General features: G+C 31.5%; 1 protein-coding gene across 2 annotated transcripts in view; it reads left to right on the forward strand.

The window, feature by feature from the left end:
* The window catches only part of LOC136984886 (uncharacterized), a 132,778-nt gene that overhangs the window by 89,986 nt on the left and 20,964 nt on the right, over nucleotides 1-21,828 (forward strand). For both annotated transcript variants that reach the window (XM_067282031.1, XM_067282030.1), the window contains 8 exons: nucleotides 1,221-1,357; nucleotides 1,432-1,591; nucleotides 2,984-3,084; nucleotides 3,158-3,289; nucleotides 7,546-7,637; nucleotides 12,437-12,518; nucleotides 13,513-13,575; nucleotides 13,655-13,751. In XM_067282031.1, the coding sequence (XP_067138132.1) occupies nucleotides 1,221-1,357; nucleotides 1,432-1,591; nucleotides 2,984-3,084; nucleotides 3,158-3,289; nucleotides 7,546-7,637; nucleotides 12,437-12,518; nucleotides 13,513-13,575; nucleotides 13,655-13,751 (864 nt within the window). The remainder of the gene's footprint in view (nucleotides 1-1,220; nucleotides 1,358-1,431; nucleotides 1,592-2,983; nucleotides 3,085-3,157; nucleotides 3,290-7,545; nucleotides 7,638-12,436; nucleotides 12,519-13,512; nucleotides 13,576-13,654; nucleotides 13,752-21,828) is intronic.

The following is a 21,828-nucleotide window of genomic DNA, read 5'->3' on the forward strand; positions in this document are numbered from 1 at the left end:
ATGAGTTTTCTGCAATGGTTACAGCTGAATATCATATGTTTGTGAAACAGCCAAAACGCTTTAAAATCCACTTCAATGGTACAGAACAGTTAGGTTTAGTATATGGGTGTGTCCATGGTACTCAGGCAGGTTCAGTTGTGTGTACAAATCATTTATTTCAGAGAGAGTTTTCTTACAAGATTTTTCAAATTCTCTCTAGAGTTTACAATCCCAGTTTTTGGAATAAGAGTCCTTGTCCAGTTGAAGATGTTCCTTGATGTTCTACTGCCAAGGAATGGCAGAACATCTGTGTTTCCAAGGTAAGCTGTTGATCTTAACAATTGGAGCCCAATTTTCCACAGTTCACTGGATTTATGGTAACTTGTGTACAATGAACCAAGCAATGTGATGATGATCCAAGTTGTAGAAGAAATGATATGAAGTGAGCAGGGCAGATCTGTTCCACAGGCTTTGAATCACAGTTTTGACACAGCACAGAAAGTTTGACAGATTTGGAATTTTGAAAGATGCAAGGTGGACAGAATTTATTGAGCAGCAACTAGTCAAGAAGGAACTAGTTGAGAGAAAGAGCACAGGAGAAAAGGACCTTCATGTCCTTAAGACACAGGCCTTTTAAAGAGTTTGTTCTTTAATCAGACATCTCAATTGTTTTCAGTTCCTCATTCACATTTCCCAATTAGGGTCAAATTAGGGTTCCAGGGATAATTTGAGACCAACTCAAGATGCAGGAAAGTTGATGCTCAGTTTCAGTCCCAAGAAAAGATGTTTGCTGATGTTGAGACTTATACCTTTAAATCAGTATTGTATATTCCCCATTGGCAGCAAGAATTCTGAATCATCTGTCACTTTCAATTCCAATGGCAAACATTTAAGAACAAAATATTTTGTATATACCTTGGTTTTCTTTCTAATTTTAAATTTTTGAGGGAAATTCAGGTTAGGGTTGTTGACCCTGTCCAGAACCTCACAAAATGCTAACTTATTTCATCATTATTATGTAATGTTTTTAATAGTAAATATGTGGTTACTTCATTAATTACACATTTTCAATACATATGGTATTCTTTTTACAGGTTGTACTGTACAGTACATGTATTTAAAGAATTCTTGAATAGTAATTAATCATTTAACTATTGATATTTACTTAGATTACTTATACTTTTCTACTATTTAATTTTAAATATTGAAAAGAATTTATTATAAATTATTCTTTTTATTAGGTCTAACAGATACAGACCATTGTTTAACACCGGGACCATTTCTTACTCCTCAAACTCGTCGCGCCAGAGTACCCATTTCCAAACCCCAGTTGGCTCGACTGCCAGAATTAGATGATGCATACAATGGAATAGTTGAAGTACATTTGGGAGTTTCCCTACTTTTTAAACGTTTTTTGTTTTGTATTTTTTTAATTATTATATTTTAATTTAGGCATTGTTAACCAACTGTAATAGATGGAATTTCAATACGTTTAATCTTGATGTTTCAACTGGAGGACGTTCACTTCCAGTGTTACTTGTTCATTTGTTTCAAAATTATGGACTCATAAAAAATTTTAATTTGGATGTATCTAGAATATGGCATTGTTTTAGTAAGTGTTACTTTTATAGGATTTTTATTTAAAATTTTATCTTTTTTAAATGATTAAAATGAATGTTTTAAATCCATTTTGACTTACACTTTTTTGAGCATTGTTTTTTAATTTTTGGATATTGCAAAATCAACAATTTTAAAGACAATGAATTAGATAAAATTATGTTATTGTATATTAATAAATGAATTAAATAAATTACAAATATTTTGAAACTTCTTTTCTGACATTATCCTCAAATATGCTTTAAAATATATTCTGATAAAACAAATTTTAATCCAGATTCTTAAAATCTGAATTGCTCTTTTCAATCAGTTTTTAATGTTGCCGTTGCCATTTTTTGCAAAGTTTGTAATATTTAGAGTAGATACTAATGAATAAAATTTAAATATACAGTAAATCAAAACACAACTGATATAAGCAGCAACAAAACTTACCTTTGACTGTGGAAAAATTTACATAATATTTATCTCAAATTTTCTCTAAACTAACTATTGATATTTTAAGCACTAAAAACAATCATTTTGATATCAAAAAGTGAAATAACTAAGAGTTAATTTGAGTTGAAAAGTTTTTATCTGCAATTATGATAAAATTTTATTATATTTTTCATAAAAGTCAATAAATAATGAATTGGTTAGCTATTAAGGAAAACAAATTACTTCAAAATGTTAAATATCTACATAAAACTATGAAAATTTTGATATAAAGATGAGGATTAAAAAATAGTTAATCTTACAGTTTTTTTAAGTTTTATATTTATTTTACATTTTTTATTATTTTATTTTATTTTTAAGTTAAGTTTTAAAATTATTTTAATTTTATTATTAATAATTGACACTTTTGAAAAATGATTCTCTTTCTTATTCTTTTTCAATTTCTGCTATAGTAAATTAATTTGATATTGTCTTTATTCTTTCTATGTACAGTTTGCTATTTTTATTAACTGCAATCTTTTTCTTGTTTTTTTTTTTATTTTTACTCCATAAATTTGATTGTATCTCATTTAATTACCATTAATATAAAAACATGCCTAGCTGTTTGTAATTTTTGTAAAAACACATCTAGCTATATGTCAAATATAAAATTTATTATTAATTTTATGTAATTTTAAATTTAAAAGAAAGGAAGGAAAGAATGAAATATTTCAGTGCAACAGGATCCTCTACTGATATCTGTACTTATAACATACAATAATTCTGCATTATACTTAAGCATACATTGATAAATGGTTTTTGATTTCTGTATCATAATCGTTTTGACATTCAAATAAAATTATCAAATATTCTTTTAATTTGAAAATAATGTTACATTGAATATTATCATTAAAAAATTAATATATGAATAATTTTTCAAATAATAAATTCAAAATGTTACACTTTCTATTTTTAGCTTTAATAGAAGAAAATTATCACAGCAACAATCCGTATCATAACTCTGTGCATGCAGCTGATGTTACTCAAGCTATGCACTGCTTTTTACAAGAGCAAAAGGTATGTTGTTTATGTTGGAATACTCTAAAATTAATCAGTCACTTGAATTTAGTATAACTTTCTTCCTCCATAGATTCTTGAGCATCTGACTCCTCTGGAAGCCATGGCTTCACTGATTGCATCTGTCACCCATGACGTTGATCATCCGGGAGTCAATCAGCCATTTCTAATAGCAACTTCAAATCATTTAGCATCCTTATATAAAGTAATTAATTTTAATCATATCTTTAACTTCTTTCTCACAACTAATTCATTAGTTTTATAATATTTAAAAAGTTTTTATTTAGCAAAAGTCTTCAAAATTCATAAATTATAAAGAAATTATTGTTGTTAAAAATCTTTCAAAGGAATCAAACTAAATTTATAAATGTAAGAGAATTTTAAATTATTTGTTAATTTTTAAAACTGAAAGAGAGTGAAACATTACACCAACTAATGCCAAATATTATCGGGCTTTGCAGCTATAATAATAATAATTATTATAGCTACAAATATAGTACATCACTAGTCAGTCATATTAATAGACATGTTTGACTGACTAGTGATGTACTATATTCTACTGTACTTCATTATCCAAATATTCAAGTTTACTGAATAGAAGAACTGTCTTGCTTTGAGAGATTGCAAGTTCAAGATTGTGATACAGCTGTAGACAATAAAAAATATATTTCTGTTGTAATTACAGAGATATGTAGAGAATGATGATTGAAGCCTTGTCAAGTTAAAATATCAGTCATTAAAAAATAATTAATTCTAATTTTAAAATGTTAAAAATCATCATTCAAAGATATTAATATTTATTTTTCCAAATTATAAACTAGTAAAGAAATTTTTTTTTATTTGTACTTTATTTTGATTTACAAAATTATATCATAATTGCATGATAAAATTTTTAGATATTGGAAGACTATATGATAATGTATCAACTTTTATATTTCTCTATTCACGAACACTATATTTAACTTCAGAAAAGCTGATATTTCATACTTGTTTAGAATTTTTATAAAACAACTACAGTATTTTTATTCCAAAGACAAGATTTTACAGGATTTAATCGTGTTATCTGTACAGGATAAATATAAGAAACTAGCAGATGAGCCTGGCGTTGCTCAGGCAAAAAGTAACAATAACGAAGTTCAAGATTATTAGATTATAGCCGATCTTACCCATTTTCACCAGGTTCAAGAATTAAGTCTCCCTATTCCAAGGGTAATTAGAGAATTTTTAGATGAATCTAAAAATATGTTCAATTTCCTGCAAAAACACAAAAACCCACATCTAAAATAGTACATTAGAAGCCGAGTTCTTCAGTGTAATCCTTAACCCTCTCCCTCTCCCCTGCAGGAGAGAATTTCCAAAAATACCTTTTTTAGTGTGCATTTGCATGGTGTAACCTGTGTACCAAATTTCCTAACCGTTTGGGATATATATGTTACCGGCAAAACACGATTTTACACCAAACTAGTTTTGCCTAGGCCAAACTAGTTTAGAATTATTATTCAAGTATATTAATGGTTAAAATAAAGTTAAAAGGCAATCAATTAGATGAACAATATTTATTCAAACATAGTGTACTTAATAATTATGGTAATTTATTAGAATAGGTTAGTGTGAATGTATATCTCTTTAATCCGAATAAATAAATTCGGTAGACTTCCTCACAAGCTATTGCTGTGAGGAAGTCTACCGGATTTATTTATTCGGATTAAAGCGATATACATTCACATTACATACATACAGCTACCACATCTGACATTGAGAAGAATAGGTTAGGTTAGGTTAGAACGCACGTCCCCACTGTTCCCTGTCTTCTGATTGCTGGACTCGTAGACGAGCCGCCACCTTCGATACGTAGGGTAACATTAACCCCATTTTTTATAATTAAATAGACTATGTTTGAATAAATATTGTTTATCTAATTGATTGCCTTTTAATTTTATTTTAACCATTAATATACTTGAATAATAATTCTAAACTAGCTTGGCCAGACATGCTTACGCCAAACTAGTTTGGCCTAGGCAAAACTAGTTCGATAAAATCGGGTTTTGCCAGTAACATATATATATACAGGGTGGGCCAACGAAAACGAAATGGCAGAGTGTTCGTGTTCGTCCAAGCAAATCGCTCGGACAGGTCAATTTTATTCTCGAGGGGACATCTTTTACAATAAAGTTTTTGCGATTCTGAATACAATAGACAACAAAAAATTTTAAAAACTCATTTATTTTGTATTAACTAAACAAACATTTATTTTGAAAAAAATGTTTGTTTAGTTAATATTCAGATTCCCAAAAACTTTATTGCATAAGATGTTCCCTCAAGAATAAAATCGGACTGTCCGAGCGATTTGCTTGGACGAACACGAACACTCTGCCATTTCGTTTTCGTTGGCCCACCCTGTGTATATATATATATACACAGAGTAGAGAGTTGTTTATCCAAGTCAATCAAGGACTGGAATTGTTCGGATAACTGATTTTCGGATAACCGATTATGTACAAAAAATATATTAACCTGTCCGATGTTGAAATTTTTATCCGTTGCGTGTCGCTTTGTGTTGAATTTTTGTCGATTTTAAGCCTAACGAAAATTTTTATAATAATAATCAAGGCTATTGTTTCGTTAAAAATTATTTCTTTATTTTGTACAAACAAAATAAATATATTGAAAAATATAAAAACATAAAAATTATACTTCAGAAGTAAATCTAGTATCAAAAAGTTCGATTCAGCACGACACAGTCCAACTGGAAAGTGTTCGGATAACCAGTGTTCGAATAAACAGCTCTCTACTGTATATATATATAATTTTTAATATTATCAACCCATCTTGATTATACATATAGATTTTCCATAAAAATGTAAAAATTTGCAATTAAAATATCACAGTAGAAGCCGAGTTTTTCAGAGTAAGCCTTAATCCTCTCCTCCCCACGGGTAGAATTTCGAAAAATCCTGTTTTACAAGTTAGTGTACATTCACATGATGTACCATAATTGTGTACCAAATTACAACTTACAACTCCTAACCATTTGGGCTCTATATTTATTATTATTATCAACCCATCATGATTATATTACAGTATAAGATAACTTTCTTAAAAAATTATTTTATTAATAATTTTACTTTTATACTTAAAAAATTTACATTAGATACATATTCTTGCTATGTACTGTAATTATTATACTACTAGCAAGTAGGCCCGGCATTGCTCGGGCAAAAGTAACGATAGCGAAGATTAAGATTATTACATTATAGTCACAAAAGAAAAAGAGTAATTTCATCAACGAACTAAGTTTTTCTAAAGAAAGGTCAAATTTGAAAATTGAATGTTCTAATATTGTTTGATTTTCATGACGTGTTCTGATTACATTCTTCGATTTTCATCGAATGTTCTAAAGAAGAAAGGTCGAGAAAAACCGAACTAATCTGTTTAAATTTGAAAATCGAATATGTTCTAACATATTAATATATTTTTTTTTTTTCTTCCAGCGCCCGTAAATCTTGCACGTCACTTTCTCTTGTTCTGCATTGTTACTTAACACTTTGGAACTTATATCTGGTACCCTAACTGTGCACCAAATTTCAACTTTCAACTCCTAACCGTTTTAGCGAATATTAAGATTATTACGTTATAGTCAACCTTACCCGTTTTCACAGAATGCAAGAATTGGGTCCTCCCTGTTTCCAGACTGATTACAGAATTTATAGATAGGTCTAAAAATATGTTCGATTTTGAAAAAACTGCATCTGCGTCTTGCACTTCGCTTTCTCTTAACACTTCCATTGTTACGTAACACTTCCATCAACGATGGAAGTGTTACGTAACAAGTGTTAAGACTTAATCCTGTCCCTCTCCCCCATGGGGAGGAATTTCGAAAAATCCCTTATTAGTGTGCATTCTCGTGACGTACCCTAACTATGTACCAAATTTCAACTTTCAACTCCTAACCGTTTGTGCTCTTAACATTTCCATTGTTACGTAACACTTCCATTGTTGACTCTTCCATTCTTGACTCTTCCATTCTTAACGCTTCCATTATTGACACTTCCATTGTTGACTCTTCCATTCTTAACGCTTCCATTATTGACACTTCCATTGTTACTTAACATTTCCATTGTTGATGGAAGTGTTAAGACTTAATCCTGTCCCTCTCTCCCGTGGGGAGGAATTTTGAAAAATCCCTTCTTAGCGTGCGTTCTCGTAATGTACCCTAACTGTTTACCAAATTTCAACTTTCAACTCTTAACCGTTTGGGCTCTGCACTGATTATTATTATTATTATTATTATTTATTATTATTATTATTATCATCATCATCATCATCATCATCATCATCATCAACTCATCTCGATTATATATATATAGATAGGTAAATATTTGTGTGCATGTGTATTAATAAATTTAATTTTATTAATACTAACATAATTAATTTTAATGACTGTGTGGATAATTTATTTAGAATTTCTCTGTCCTTGAAAATCATCATTGGAGAACTGCCATATCATGCCTGAAAGAGTCTAGAGTGTTCGATCACATGGACAAGGAGTCTTGGTTAGTACAAAAATAGCTTTAAGACCTGATAATGATGATGAAATGAATTTTTAAATCATTATATAATTAATAGATTATTTATTTTTTACTCTGTTCTCTTCGTTAAAAATACAGCGTGTCTGAGAAAGATCTTTATCGTTCTAAACATTAATAACAAAAATACTAACAAGTGAAATGAAATGCAGTTTGCTGCAAAAGAATGAAGAAATCTAAGAGTTTTTTCTGGTATCAATTGCCTGAGGTAGATGGCACTAGTTGCTTGCCAGTTGTGGTAAGGAAAGAAAATGGCGACTGCACAGGAGAGAAAGTATTGTGGTTAGCCGAAACAAAATCAGCGATAACCGTGCAAAGAAATTTTTGCCGGATGTACCATAAAGATCCACCAAGTGTGTCTTCAATTTATGCATGGATGGAGAAATTTACATGTTGAGAATGTTGAGCATGCAAAAAATTATGGCCAACCATTGACATCAGAAGAAAGTGTCAAACGAATAAGAGAATCATTCTCTCGAAGTCCCAGGAAATCAGTGAGACATGCTGCACGAGAACCAGCATTACCAAAATCCACTGTTCATGACGTCCTCCACAAACGATTAAGGTTGAGATCTTATAAACTGCAATTACTACAAGCTTTGAAACCAGATGATAAGCCATGCTGATTTCATTTTGCATGCACTTTGCTGGAGAAGATAGAAGAAAATGAAAATTACCTAAACAGAGTGTGCTTCTTTGATGAATCCACATTCCGTGTGTCTAGAAAGGTTCATTGCCATAACTTTAGAATATGGGGCTCTGAAAACCCATACATGTCAGTCAGACAGGAACGAGACAGTCCCAAACTTAATGTTTGGTGTGGACTGTTACATGATGCTTTAATCGGTCCATTCTTCTTTGTGGAGAAGACTGTTAATGGTAATGTTTACCAGGATCTTCTTAAGTTTTATATTATTCCACAATTGGAACATTTGCAGCCAAATGTTTTATTTCAGCAGGATGGTGCTCTGCCTCATTGGACATTTTCTTTATGTGAATTACTTAATAGAGTATTTCCTGAACGATGGATTGGTCATGGAGGACTCATACCTAGGCCTTTGCGATCACCTGACATAACTCCATTGGATTTCTTTTTTGGGGTTATGTTAAAGACAGGGTTTCTCAAACACCTGTTTCTGATATATCTGTTTTAAAGGAAATGATACAATTAGCAATCCTCACTGTTACACTGCAAACATTAAAAAACACTTGGAGGGAAATTGAGTACAGACTTGACATTCTTCGTGCTACTAACAGAGCTCACGTACAGCTACATTGAAGGTACTGTAAAAAAACTCTTAGATTTCTTCATTCTTTTGCAGCAAACTGCATTTCATTTTACTTGTTAGTATTTTTGTTATTAATGTTTAGAATGATAAAGACCTTTCTTGGACATGCTGTATATAAAAGATAAAACAGTTTGCTATATTTATAACACATCTTTGTAATCATTACCTGATTTCATGCTGATTATCTATGTTTGAAAGTGAATACAGGTTGTAAGGTGACACATGTTATCTGTTGATTTTAACTTATAATTACACTCTATCAACAGCTTTTCTTTTTTCTAGTGTTTCTGAGAACATCTTTTGAAAACATATACATAAAAAATTATTTATGTATCATAAACAATTTCAGTGTCATTACAATTTTTCCCAAAACCACCAAAAACGTATACCGTATTAGCCTAAATATAACGCGACCCCGAATTTAACGCGACTCCGAAATTTTCATAAAGATATTTAAAAAAAAAATAATAATACTCATAAAAGAATTCAAAGAAAGTAAAATTTAATCAGATAAGCATTTATTTAGGTAATTATAGCTAATAATACAGGTTAAATTCATGTCAATAAAATTAAGTAATGTAAAACAAAATTAATATTACGTAAGTAACAACAAAAAATGGAAATGTTTATTCAGAATCAGAACTGTTTTCAGAATGAGAACTCATTGATGTCACATCGGTATCATCAGTATTTTCATTCTTGCTTTCAGTCTTCCACAAAATGCCATCTTCCATCCCATTTAAATCATCAGAAATGCAGCATTTCTTGAAACCTTCAACTATCGATTCAGGTTCGATCTTCTGCCAGGCAGTGGCAATCCATTCTCCTAAAAGAAAGACTGAGGGTTTTTTTTATTTTTCCTGAAGGTGTCAATGGATGATTGCCTGATAATAGCCAATTGTTGTATTCTTTTCGAAAATTCTCTTTAAATGGTTTATTAACCGCCACATCCAAGACTTGAAACTGAGAAGTCATACCACCCAGTATTATTACAAGATCGGAATCCAATGCCTCAATTTTTTCCTTAACACTTGTCGTAAGGTGGCCTCTAAATGCATCAAGGACTAGCATGGAGCGGGAGTTTCTCAGAGAACCTGGCCGTTTCCCCCATATCACATTCAACCAGTCTAATACCCACTCTTCTGTCATCTAACCCTTTTCTTGGACCCTAAAAACAATTCCTGGACACAGCTTTTCTTTGGGCATTGTTTTACGTTTCAATATAACGTAAGGTCGAAGCTTTTGTCCGTCAGCAGTAACAGCAAGCATAACAGTAATTCTGGAGTTTTCATAACCAGCTGACTTTAATAAGACCGTTTTTTCCACCTTTCTTACTTACCGTAAGGTCGGAAGGCATGTCAAAATAGACTGGTGTTTGGTCTGCATTTCCCATATTTCCAAGACTGTAGTTGTGCTTTTTGCATAATCATATAACATGGCGCTGATAAGCCAACAATTTTTCATTAAAGTCTTCAGGAAGTTTTTGCGCAAGAGTTGACCGTCGTCGTAGTGATAAACCGTTCCTTTTCATCATTCTTCTACACCAACCCATACTTGCCTTAAAGTCCTTTCTAGGAATGTTTAAATTAGCAGCCTCTTCTAACGCTTAAATCTTATGACTTCACGGGATATTGGGCACCCTTCATTTCGCTTTTCTATTACGAATTTTAACACTCGCTGCTCAACTTCATTAAATCTTCCTTTTTTAGGTCCACTAAAAGATTTTCTTGAAGAATTTGCATTCTTATATTTCCTTAAATCTTTTCTCCATAGGCAGATGTTTACTTCTGGAACTTCATATTTCCTTGAAGCTCTTAAGTTGTTCGTTCTTTCTGCCTCGTTTACAACCATAATTTTAAAATTCATATCATAGGTTCTCCTGGTACCTTTATTTACTTGACTCTTTGATGAGCCTTTTTTCTCAACACTACCTTTATTACTCACACACATTTTTTATGGGCAATAAAGAAAATAGTAAAGTAACCGTCGCTAGTCACTAGAGCAAAAAACAAATGAAACAAAACAGTTGCGTGAGACGTTAACGAGTGGAGACATAGCCTTACTATAGTAGCGCTATGCAAACAAAAGCGCAGGCCTACTAACTAGATCACATGGTTATTTTGAAGTGGTCGGTCGAGCTAGGAATTGGTCGGATGTTCAGTCGCGTTTCAACCTCTATAGGAAAATGTCCTTGTTTATATTACATTCCATTACTTAAACCCCGAATTTAGTGCAAGTCGATTCTTTAACGGAAAATAAATGGTCGAAAAATATCGTGTTATATTCGGGCTAATACGGTATATGAATCTCACTTTTAGTTCATTCCCAGTCATTTTATGTCCATCAATCTATGTTTTAATTGATATTATTATCTATTTGAAATTTAATGTTAAAAGCTGATAAGTTTACAATAATTTTTTCCTCTTTGTATAATAACTCACTCTTTCTATATAATAGTGAGTTTTCAACAAGAAAACGTGTACGTCGGACATTTGGTGCTGCTTTCCTGTAAGCCTAGAAGTTTGGCAATGGCCTTTGGAATGTCGAGCATGATTCCACTGACTTTCCAAACACCATTGCCAAACTTCTAGGCTTACAGGAAAGTGGCACTGATCGTCTGATGTACACTTTTTGCATTCAAAACTTTGGCCTCAACCTCGCTAATAACTCTCAGAGAAGCTTACTTAGAAATTGAGAGATCAGAACCTGTTATGATACCAACAGCATTATAATTTTTTTCTAATTTAACCCGTTTCGAGTCTATTATAGCATTTACCATTATTTTTACTATACATTTACAAACTGTTTAGCAAGAACAGCTCGTAAATGTGTAAACTTTTCCAAATTCTTTTGATGAACAGTTAGTCTTGTTGATATTTAAGACATGTGACTCAAAAACTGTAATGCTAATAGATTATAAACTTTGATTCATTTCATTGCAATAAAATCAATTTTGGGTTCCGGTACAGAAACTTCACTGATATGAAAAAGTAAATGAGCATAATGTATGCTATTAAGTACATTGAAAGATCAAACACTAACAGTAAATGGTTATTCTATGTACAGATGTACTTTCTAGGTTAGTTTTTGACTTGCAAACATTTCAACTTACAACAAAACCTTGGAAACCTAACCTGTTCATAGTAGGGTGCACCTGTAACTAACTACTTTAGATGCACTTTTTATTATCATTGTCTATATTATACTCATGTTTCTTTTCCCAAAATTAATTCACAAAACTAAGGACATTTGAGAACATTCTGTATATTGCACTAATTGAAAACTGATGTAAATACAAAATTCTCTTCTCTCATAAATTATGTATCTTTTATGTGACTATATAAATTTTAATTATATCTAAGTAAATAATAATATATTATAGATAATTTGAAATGAACAACTCCTAAAAGCTGGAAATACTAAAAAAATAATGAATGCCACTCCCTGAAGATAACTTTTTATAAATTAATTTTGTAGGGATGAAATAGAATGGTTCATCAGATCTCTCATTTTGGCTACAGACATTACACGACAACAAGAATTTTTATCTAGATTCAAGGTAAAATATTTAAAGTAATATTAATGAAAAGTAAGCTGCAAACTATAGTTTTGTATAATTTGGTGAGATGTGTGTTTTTTTTAATGTAAATGAAATAAGCATGAATATTTGTATTTAAGATTCTCTTTATTTATATAGTTTTAATTTTTAAAAACAATGAATAATATAATTTAATATTAAATCTTTAGTAACAATCTTTTAAAATACTGTATTCATTCTAATAAACAGCACCTTTTAATAATAAACATCCTCTAACAAACAATGCATCTGCAAAATGAAAAAAGTTATAGACAGCCCTGTAAAGTAAGTGCATTGTTTGTTGCAGAAAGATAAAGCTTATTTTAAACTGAAAAATTGTATGGTTATTCAATTTTGTCACTCATACTATATGTTCAAGTAAAGTATATATGTTGAGTTTTGCTGAAATAAGAAAGTGAGAAAGTTACTGGATTTATTTCATTAGTAGGGAATTGGGTGAGATTATTATTTAAAAGAGTAATCCTGAAATAATAATCACACTCAATTTCCAATAAAATAGAAATAATAGTTGTTTCTAATAGCAAGTGCTCTCTAATAGACAGCACCAATGCAAGCTGAAGAAAGTGATAGGTAGCATGCTGTTTATTAGAATAAATATCGCATTTATTTAAAATAAATCAGTTTTCTTAAAACAAGATTGTAGTGAAAGTTAGATTTATCTCATTACCGAGGACTGAAAAAAGCTAAAATATAGCTTTGTTTTTTTTCTAGAAAATAGATTTAGATATAAATATTTTCTAAATCTAATACCCAACCAAATATGCCATAACTTGTGCAGCTATCAGATCCTGTTTGGATCTGGAACATGTAGAAAGCTTAATTTGCTCACTGCTAAAATTAACAGCAGCCAAAGGAGGCTGGGTATCAATTAGCATTAACATAATAGATTAGTGATGATGTGAATAATTACTTCTACAGGAAACTTTGAAACCCACCATCTGTTCCTTGATTTCAGAGGTATCTAGATACTGGTATCCTTGACATGGCAGAGAGAGAATATAGGCACTTCATTCTGCAGGTATAATTTTGAACTTCTAGATTTCTAGTTTTGGAATTTTCTAAATTCTTGAGATTTAAGGTAAGAGTTTTTGATTCAGATAGCCCTAAAGTGTGCCGACTTATGTAATCCCTGTCGACCGTGGGAAATTAGCAAGAGGTGGAGTTATCAAGTGTGTCGAGAATTCTATCGGCAAGGTAAACAAATATAAGCTATTCATAAATGAAATTCAAATTTTAATTTTATGTTTTATAAATAAATCATTTGATTTAAAGATAATTGGACATCTTTTAGCACTTCAATACAACAGCAAATGCATGCATACTAAATATTATCAAACATAACTTAATGACCAATTTTTTCTAGGTGTTAAAGCTTGTTTTAAGTGTTATGTTCTAAGCTAGCTGAATTTATGACTTAACATTTGAACAAGTAATTTCCAATGTATTGTTTATTCTAACAAATTATGCATTTTGTCAACTCTAATAATCTTAAATAGCTTTGCAAAGTATAGTTATCCACAAACGTTTTCGGTCTCTTAGGACCTTCTTCAGGTGGGATCCGAGTAGAGAGTGACCTACGTTCTCTTTATTTGTTACTGCTTCGTTTCTGAAGATGGATTTTATGCATTTTGATTTCTTCTATATAGTTTGATATATACTGTACATCTCTGCGGATAAGACGACCTTCAGATAAGACGATGTATAAATTTTTGTTGAAGTTTTATAGTTTTAGCATATATCTGTCCTATAAGATGACCCCCAAACTATCAACAGCCTATGAATTTAGTTTAGATCGACAATCATTATCTGAATAATAATACTGTATAGCGTATATGGAATTATGTCCTATTTGTAATTTTTTGAATGAACAAATTTTATTTTCTTCATCTGGTGATTTTTGCAAACATTTGCACTAATACGGGCATTCAGGTAATGACCATGACTATTCACAAAAACATTGTATGGGCTATTCTATTTTGTGCACATACCCTACTCTCTTTAAATAATTATGGTTTGTATGTCTTTTTATAATGGTTTTAATTTATATAAATTTTAATCTAATATTTTTGTATCTGTCCTATAAGACGACCCCGGATTTTGGGGGCCCTTTTTTATGGTTCAACTATTGTCTTATATGCCGAGATATACAGTATTTAGAATTCCTGACAAATTCATGTTGTGCAGATTTATTTATTCTCAAAACAGACCTGTTTTTATGCATTTTTACATAAAAGAAATCAATGAATTATTGAGGAACAAAAAGTAAACAATACATAAGCTTGTAGCTAGTTTGAGGTTTATGAACAAGGTCAAATGAATAAAATTACTTTACTAATGAATTATGATGTAACAAATTGATAAATCACAATATCAATTTATTACACTCACTTACTAATAATATCCTCAAAGATGAATAATATCTAAAACATGATGATAATATTATAAAAACAGGAAAATAATTTTGTTACTGCTTTTATATATCTAAATTGCAAAATTCTTGGTATCATACTGCTTTTTCAGATAGCTCCACAGAAAATAGCATGTCTTAATTAAGGAATTAAATACTTTTAGAACATTTTATTCACAAATAGGCACAGAAATTACTGAGGTCTGACTGTTAGAACCAGGAATGAGGAGAAACTGGAATCTGTATAATAAACTTTTAGTTATGAAGTTTAGAAAATTTAGGAAATTTCAGATGCATAAAAGGAGAAAAAAACATGATAAACCAAGTGTTATATTAAAAAATGTATAGAAAAGCCCAGAAGACATTAACCTTAGCTTGTGATTGCTCTCCAGAGTTTTATTTCTGGTTTTAACCATAAGAAATACAAACAATAAAAATTTTTAAATATTCTTAAAAAAGTCTCTCTTAAATATTTAAAAATTTTGTTTTTTCGTTATCATATCTCAGTAGTTATAATTAGCAATCTATACTATAATGTTATTAAATTATTGCAATTAAACTGTTCATATTTGCTAATTTTAAGATTCTTCATCAATTGATAATAAATGATATCCATTCATTTTATTTAGTTATTTGAAACTGTCCAAAATTATTTCAGATATATTTTTACTAGGATACACAGTGCCTCCACATTGAATGTTTAAAATGTATTAGATTTTTATAAATTATAAAATATATTTGGTGAATTAGAAAAACTTTACATGTGTAGGGTGAAAGAAGGGTCCTAAAGCTGTTGTGAAAAGTCTTAAAAGTAACTAATTATGAACCTCAGATAGAAAAATTATCATCAAATAAACAACAGCAAATTTCCCATTAAATGATATACCATATATCTCAGCAGATAAGACGATAGTTGAATCATAAAAAATGGCCCCCAAAATCCGGGATCGTCTTATACGACAGATACAAAGAAAATTAGATTGAAATTTATATAAATTAAAACCATTATAAAAAGATAGACAAACTGTAATTATTTACTAGTAAAGAGTAAAGTATGTGTACAAAATAGAATAGCCCATAGAATGTTTTTGTGCAATTTTTTATATGTGCAATGTGTTTTGTGCAATTATTTTTGTGCAGTATACCAATTTGATTGAAATTCATATACTGCACACAAAAAATCGCACAAAACAAATTGCACTAATAAAAAATCGCACAAAAAAAGACCGCACAAAAACAGGTTTGAGTGTAGTCAGTCATTACCCGAATGCCCGAATCAGTGCAAATGTTTGCAACAATTGCAAGGCAGTGCTGCTAGATGCAAGAAAATAAAATTTGTTTATTCGAAAAATTACAAATAGGACATAATTCTGTATACACTATACAGTATTATTATTCAGATGATGATCACTGATCTAAACTAAATTCATAGGCCGTTGATAGTTTGGGAGTCGTCTTATAGGACAGATATATGCTAAAGCCATAAAACTTTGACGAAAATTTATACCTCATCTTATCTGAAGGTCGTCTTATCTGCCGAGATATACGGTATTCATTTCTATTATAATCATATTACTATATTTACTCGCATGTAAAATGAGGTTTTTATTCATTTTTCACTGCTATATAAACCTAGGTCATTCTATACACAAGAGCAAAGATTCCTTGTGTTTTTGCAATAATTTTTGTGAACCGTATTCCTGTTTTTTACCAGATGCTCACCCTCTGGTGTTTAAAAACAAAAATATTTTATCTGGGTTATTTCAATCGTTCTTGTGTATTGACAGGAGTGAATTGCCTGATAGTACAGGATTAACAGGAAACCAATTTAATTTGTACAAAGACCAAAAAATTATAATATTAAATGTGTGAAGTAATATATATACAAAATTTGGGGATTATATAGATTACTCCCTATGGAATTTTGGGACTTTGAATATATATCTGAAATTAGGGGACCGAGACGAGTTTAATGATACTCTACATTTGGACTAGGGACCAAAGATAAGAAGGTTATCATATTTATGATTTCTTGCCTTCCACAGTGCATTCCATGCCATTTTAGAGTTTTCCAGTAGGTGGCACTGCTTATAGTTTCCACCGGGTATGATTATACATATTAAATTAACACATTTGTAAGACACCACTTCATCTGGGTATGGTTACTCATATCTTGTCTTCTTCTAAAGTAAATAGTGTATCTTCTAACCTAAATAGATAAAAGAAAATTAAGCAGACAACACCACAGTTGCTAGTAGCGCCATCTAGCAGTAAAGTCTGCAAACTATTAAAAACCACTGTGAAAGGCAAGAAATTGTTAAACACCTGGCGGCTCCCCTCTGGGAGATCCATCAGGGGCACAAACAGTCGAACACCTCCACCTTTTTTTCTTTTGTTCAAGAACTACCATGAACTAATAACTAGTGATATAACGAATATTTGGTTACTACCCAGTATTCAGCCTATTCGGCCTATTTTTCACTATTCGGCCGAATACCAAATACCTAAAAACAGGAGTAAGAAATAACAAAAACACAGTAAATTAATCATTTTGGTAACTTTTATTAATGCTGAAAATTAAACTGTAATTATTAAAGTTAATAAGAAATAGCATCTAACTCTAGTATTAAATTATTTCGTAATTAAATAATATTATAGCCTTTATCTAGCCCAATATCTTATGGCATTGATGGCGTGTAGGTTAGAATGTATTGGGCATTAATATTATTGTTTAGTTAATTATGTTATATTCGTATTTGCATATATTTTTATATTTTTTACGATATTTTAAAATGATTTACGAAACGTTTTATTGAAACTTATTGTATTTAATGAAAGAATTATTTATCTATTTTTAAAAGATGAGTAACTAATATAAAATTTCTTTTATATATAAAGCAAAGAATGAGCATTTCTCATTATATGCAAAAGATAACATTTGAAATCATGTTAATTTTAAAAATATTGACAAAAACAATAGCAACAAAATATCACAAAACTTCACAAACAGAAAATCCCAATAATATATTTGAACTGTTTCACAACTGGGCAGAAACTGGACCATATGTCCCCACTAAAGTATATCCTTAGGGCACTATTCAGTCTACAAATACGTAGTAAAAATAAAATTTTAGAGTTAAAAAGATTGATTGCAAATAAAATAACTTATAAGTTATAACTAGGGATTGCAATTGCTGGATCCCTCATCCAGCACTTGGTGCTGGATCCAGCGCTGCGGATCCGCAAATACTCAATTAACTTTCTAAATAATTGCGAAAAAGTCTACGTCGTCGCGTTGCCGCTTTGCTATCTACTAGACTGCTACTAATTACTTACTCACTACTTTACTAACACTAATAATTAAATTACTCATAAATAAACTATACCTTAATCAATCCAGCAAAATTTAATAAAATAATAACGTATTCAATCGCTTTTAATGATCTTCCTCAGTTACAAAAAAATACAACTTTAACTATAGAACATAAAATGTGTTTGGAATAAATATAAAAAGAATAGTGCTTAATTACATCCCATTTTTAAACAAGATACATAGATGTACTGCCAGGTCTAATAATTTTCGTATTGTATACCGACGTAATCCCACTGTTTTCAAACTTTTAAGAAACGATAAAAAGAAAGAGGACCAGAATTCAACAACGGGTATATATTCGGTGCCTTTACACAACCAACGTTTCAATTCCAAGCTTGTTTATGTGGGTGCAACGATGCGCAGTTTAAAACAAAGGCTCAAGAGCACAAATATACAATCAGTAAGAATCTTGACAACACTGCGCTGGCATCATACGCAAGACAGAAGGATGTTAACGTCCAATGGAATCAAGCGGCAATTATAAAACCGACGACGAATAGGCAAACAGTCAAACATCTTGAGAGATTGGAAATCTGCAAGGCGCACATGACAACTGGTTGTATAAACCATAGAGATGCAGACTCATTGTCTACCATGTGGAGATTCTTTTACATTAATTAATGTTATTAACGGACAATGCTGGTTTCATTGGATCTTATATACAAGGTGTTTTTTTTTTAAACTGACGGTACTCAGAGACATCTGTAGAGCAATCTAACAGCCGAACTGTCGCCAAATTTGGGAGAGTGACTAAGGACGACATGGGAAAGAGATTCCGCGAAGAAAAAAGTAGTACCCAAATTTTCCGGTAGGGGTGGATTTGGCGCTGTTGTAGCAAAACAGCTAAGAATCTGCATAAAATCCAGCTGCAATTAACAAACACACGAATGAATAATCAGACAGAGATTTCAGTGTAATAACGAAAGTTTAATTAATCAGCAAATAACCTTCTCCCTTCTTCAATGTGATCACCGTCCTGCTGGACAACTCATTGCATCACTGAACACCGTGTTCTCTATGGCCGAACGTAACATGGCCGTCCGCAGGAATGTTCATCACAGTTCGAGAAATGTTGTCCTTCAAAGTCATCAAGTTTGGGATACTACTAAGATAGACCTTGGACTTTAAGTAACCCCACAGGAAAAAGTAACATGGGGTTAGATCCAGAGAGCGAGGCGGCCATGCAAGTGGAAAAAAGCGACTGATGACCCTTTCTTCAGTGAAGTGCTGGTAGCTTTTTCGCTACAACAGCGCCAAATCCTCCTCTACCGGTGAATTTAGGTACTACTTTTTTCTTCGCGGAATCTCTTTTTCATGTCGTCCTTAGTCACTCTCCCAAATTTGGCGACAGTCCGGCTGCTAGATTGCTCTACAGATGTTTCTGAGTACCGTCAGTTAAAAAAAACACCCTGTATATATTTTTTCCGCTATTTATTTTGTTTATTTATCTATATTTTGTCCGTTTGGGCGTTTTCCGTTAATTTTCATATTTATTCCAAACACATTTTATGTTCTATATTTAATGTTCTATTTTTTTTTGTAACCGAGGAAGATCATTAAAAACAATTGAAAACGTTATTATTTTATTAAATTTTGCTGGATTGATAAAGGTGTAGTTTATTTAACTTATTCTACTTCCAGTACATAGTTTTACATACCTATAAATAACTACAGACTAATATGTAGAGCCTATATATATGAAAACTGGTAAGACTGATAGCCACTTAGCCACTGATTATCCATCCTTACATTATTATAATATATTAATATTAATTAATTAGTCGAATTACCTTTGCTATTATTTAACTTAAAGATTACATTATAATTATAATCTAACTAAACATTTAAAGTTAATTATCTCTATCTCAAGTGTTAAACCGAACCAAAGTTAATTTTACTACCTAAATGTGTAAGAAGTTTTACTGATTTATAGCGACCAGTCTAAATAATAAAAGCTTTTAAAGTATTTTTTTAAATGTTTTATTTCATTAAAAAAACATAAATTGCAGGATAGATAGATAGATAACACTTTATTGCACCAAAAATACATCCACGCTGGATCCGCGCTGAATCCGCACTGGATCCAGCTGGAATGATTTCAATCCAGCAAAAATCCAGCTGGATTCAAAACACTGCTGGATTGCAATCCCTAGTTATAACTTACATCTAAATACAAACAACTGCTGAATCATATCGGGCTATTTACGGCTATTAAATTATAAACCAATTTGGCACTAGAGGTAGACGTTAGGCTCCATCTCATATTAACTTTAATAATTATAATTTAATTAATTAATTTAAATAATTTAGACCTACTGGAAGAAAAAATCGTAGTGACAGCAGGCCAATAGAGAGCAGAGTGCACGATCCTTGCCATAATGCGGTTTGCGCGCCAATTTTCATACGTGCGTTAATCAAGCCGAATAGTTTGGCCAAATATTCGGCCATTCAGCCACACTCCTGGCCGAATATTCGGTATTCGGCCACACTCCTAGCCGAATATTCGGTATTTGGCTGAGGCCAAATATACTATTCGTTACATCACTACTAATAACTACGTTACACACTTGGCGGCTACCGGCAGCTCCCCTTTGGGAGGTTCGTTGGGAGCACAAACAGTCGAATGCCACCTAATGGAAAATTCTAAAATGGCGTAGAATGCACTATTAAAGGCAAGAAATTGTAAAAATGATAACTTTCTTATCTTTGGCCTCTGGTCCAAAAGTAGGGTATCATTGAACTCTTCTCGGTCCCAAGTTCAGATATATACTCAGTCCCAAAATTCCATAAGGAGTAATCTATAGTACAGCCCAAAATTTTTCCATAATTCCCTTTTGCACAAAAACTACTTTACTAGATGTATCCAAATAATAGCACACTCCTTCAATAGTTCATTCTTAACCCTTCAGTCCTTAACTCAAAATATTTCAGGCTGTGCATCATGCTACGTAGTCCCTAGCATGAGATAACTCGGGCATGGGCCTTAAGGGGCCTCAAAAAAAGGGCCTTGACTTATAACTTTAATGTATGGATCAGCATATATATGTTATGAACAAAGTGATTAACATGGGCATTATGAATAATGACCAACAAAATCGGGCATTGTAATAAATTTCAATAATTTATCAAATTGATTGATCATTATGAATACTGCTATCATCTAGTCGGGCAAAGTGATAATAATATGTTGAGGAGTGTTCATCCAAACTATGATAGCCAATCAGCACTCATAGCTGAGTTGTGCATGCGTATTGTGTTTAGTACCGAATTTGGTGGTGGTCATGACTGTTTGTGCTCTTGATGGATTTCTCCCAGAGGGCAGTTGCCGGCAGGCCGCCGATTGTTTAACGTCACTAGTTATTGATTCACAGTACTTCTTGATCACATGTATCAATAGTGAGATTGAGGCTGAAGTTTAAAACATGAAAACGTGTACATCGGATGTTCAGTGCCACTTTCCTGTAAGCCTAGAAGTTTGACAATGGCATTTG

This window comes from Centruroides vittatus, unplaced genomic scaffold (genome assembly GCF_030686945.1).
Source record: "Centruroides vittatus isolate TY-2023 unplaced genomic scaffold, ASM3068694v2 contig_936, whole genome shotgun sequence".
Classification (NCBI taxonomy): domain Eukaryota; kingdom Metazoa; phylum Arthropoda; class Arachnida; order Scorpiones; family Buthidae; genus Centruroides; species Centruroides vittatus.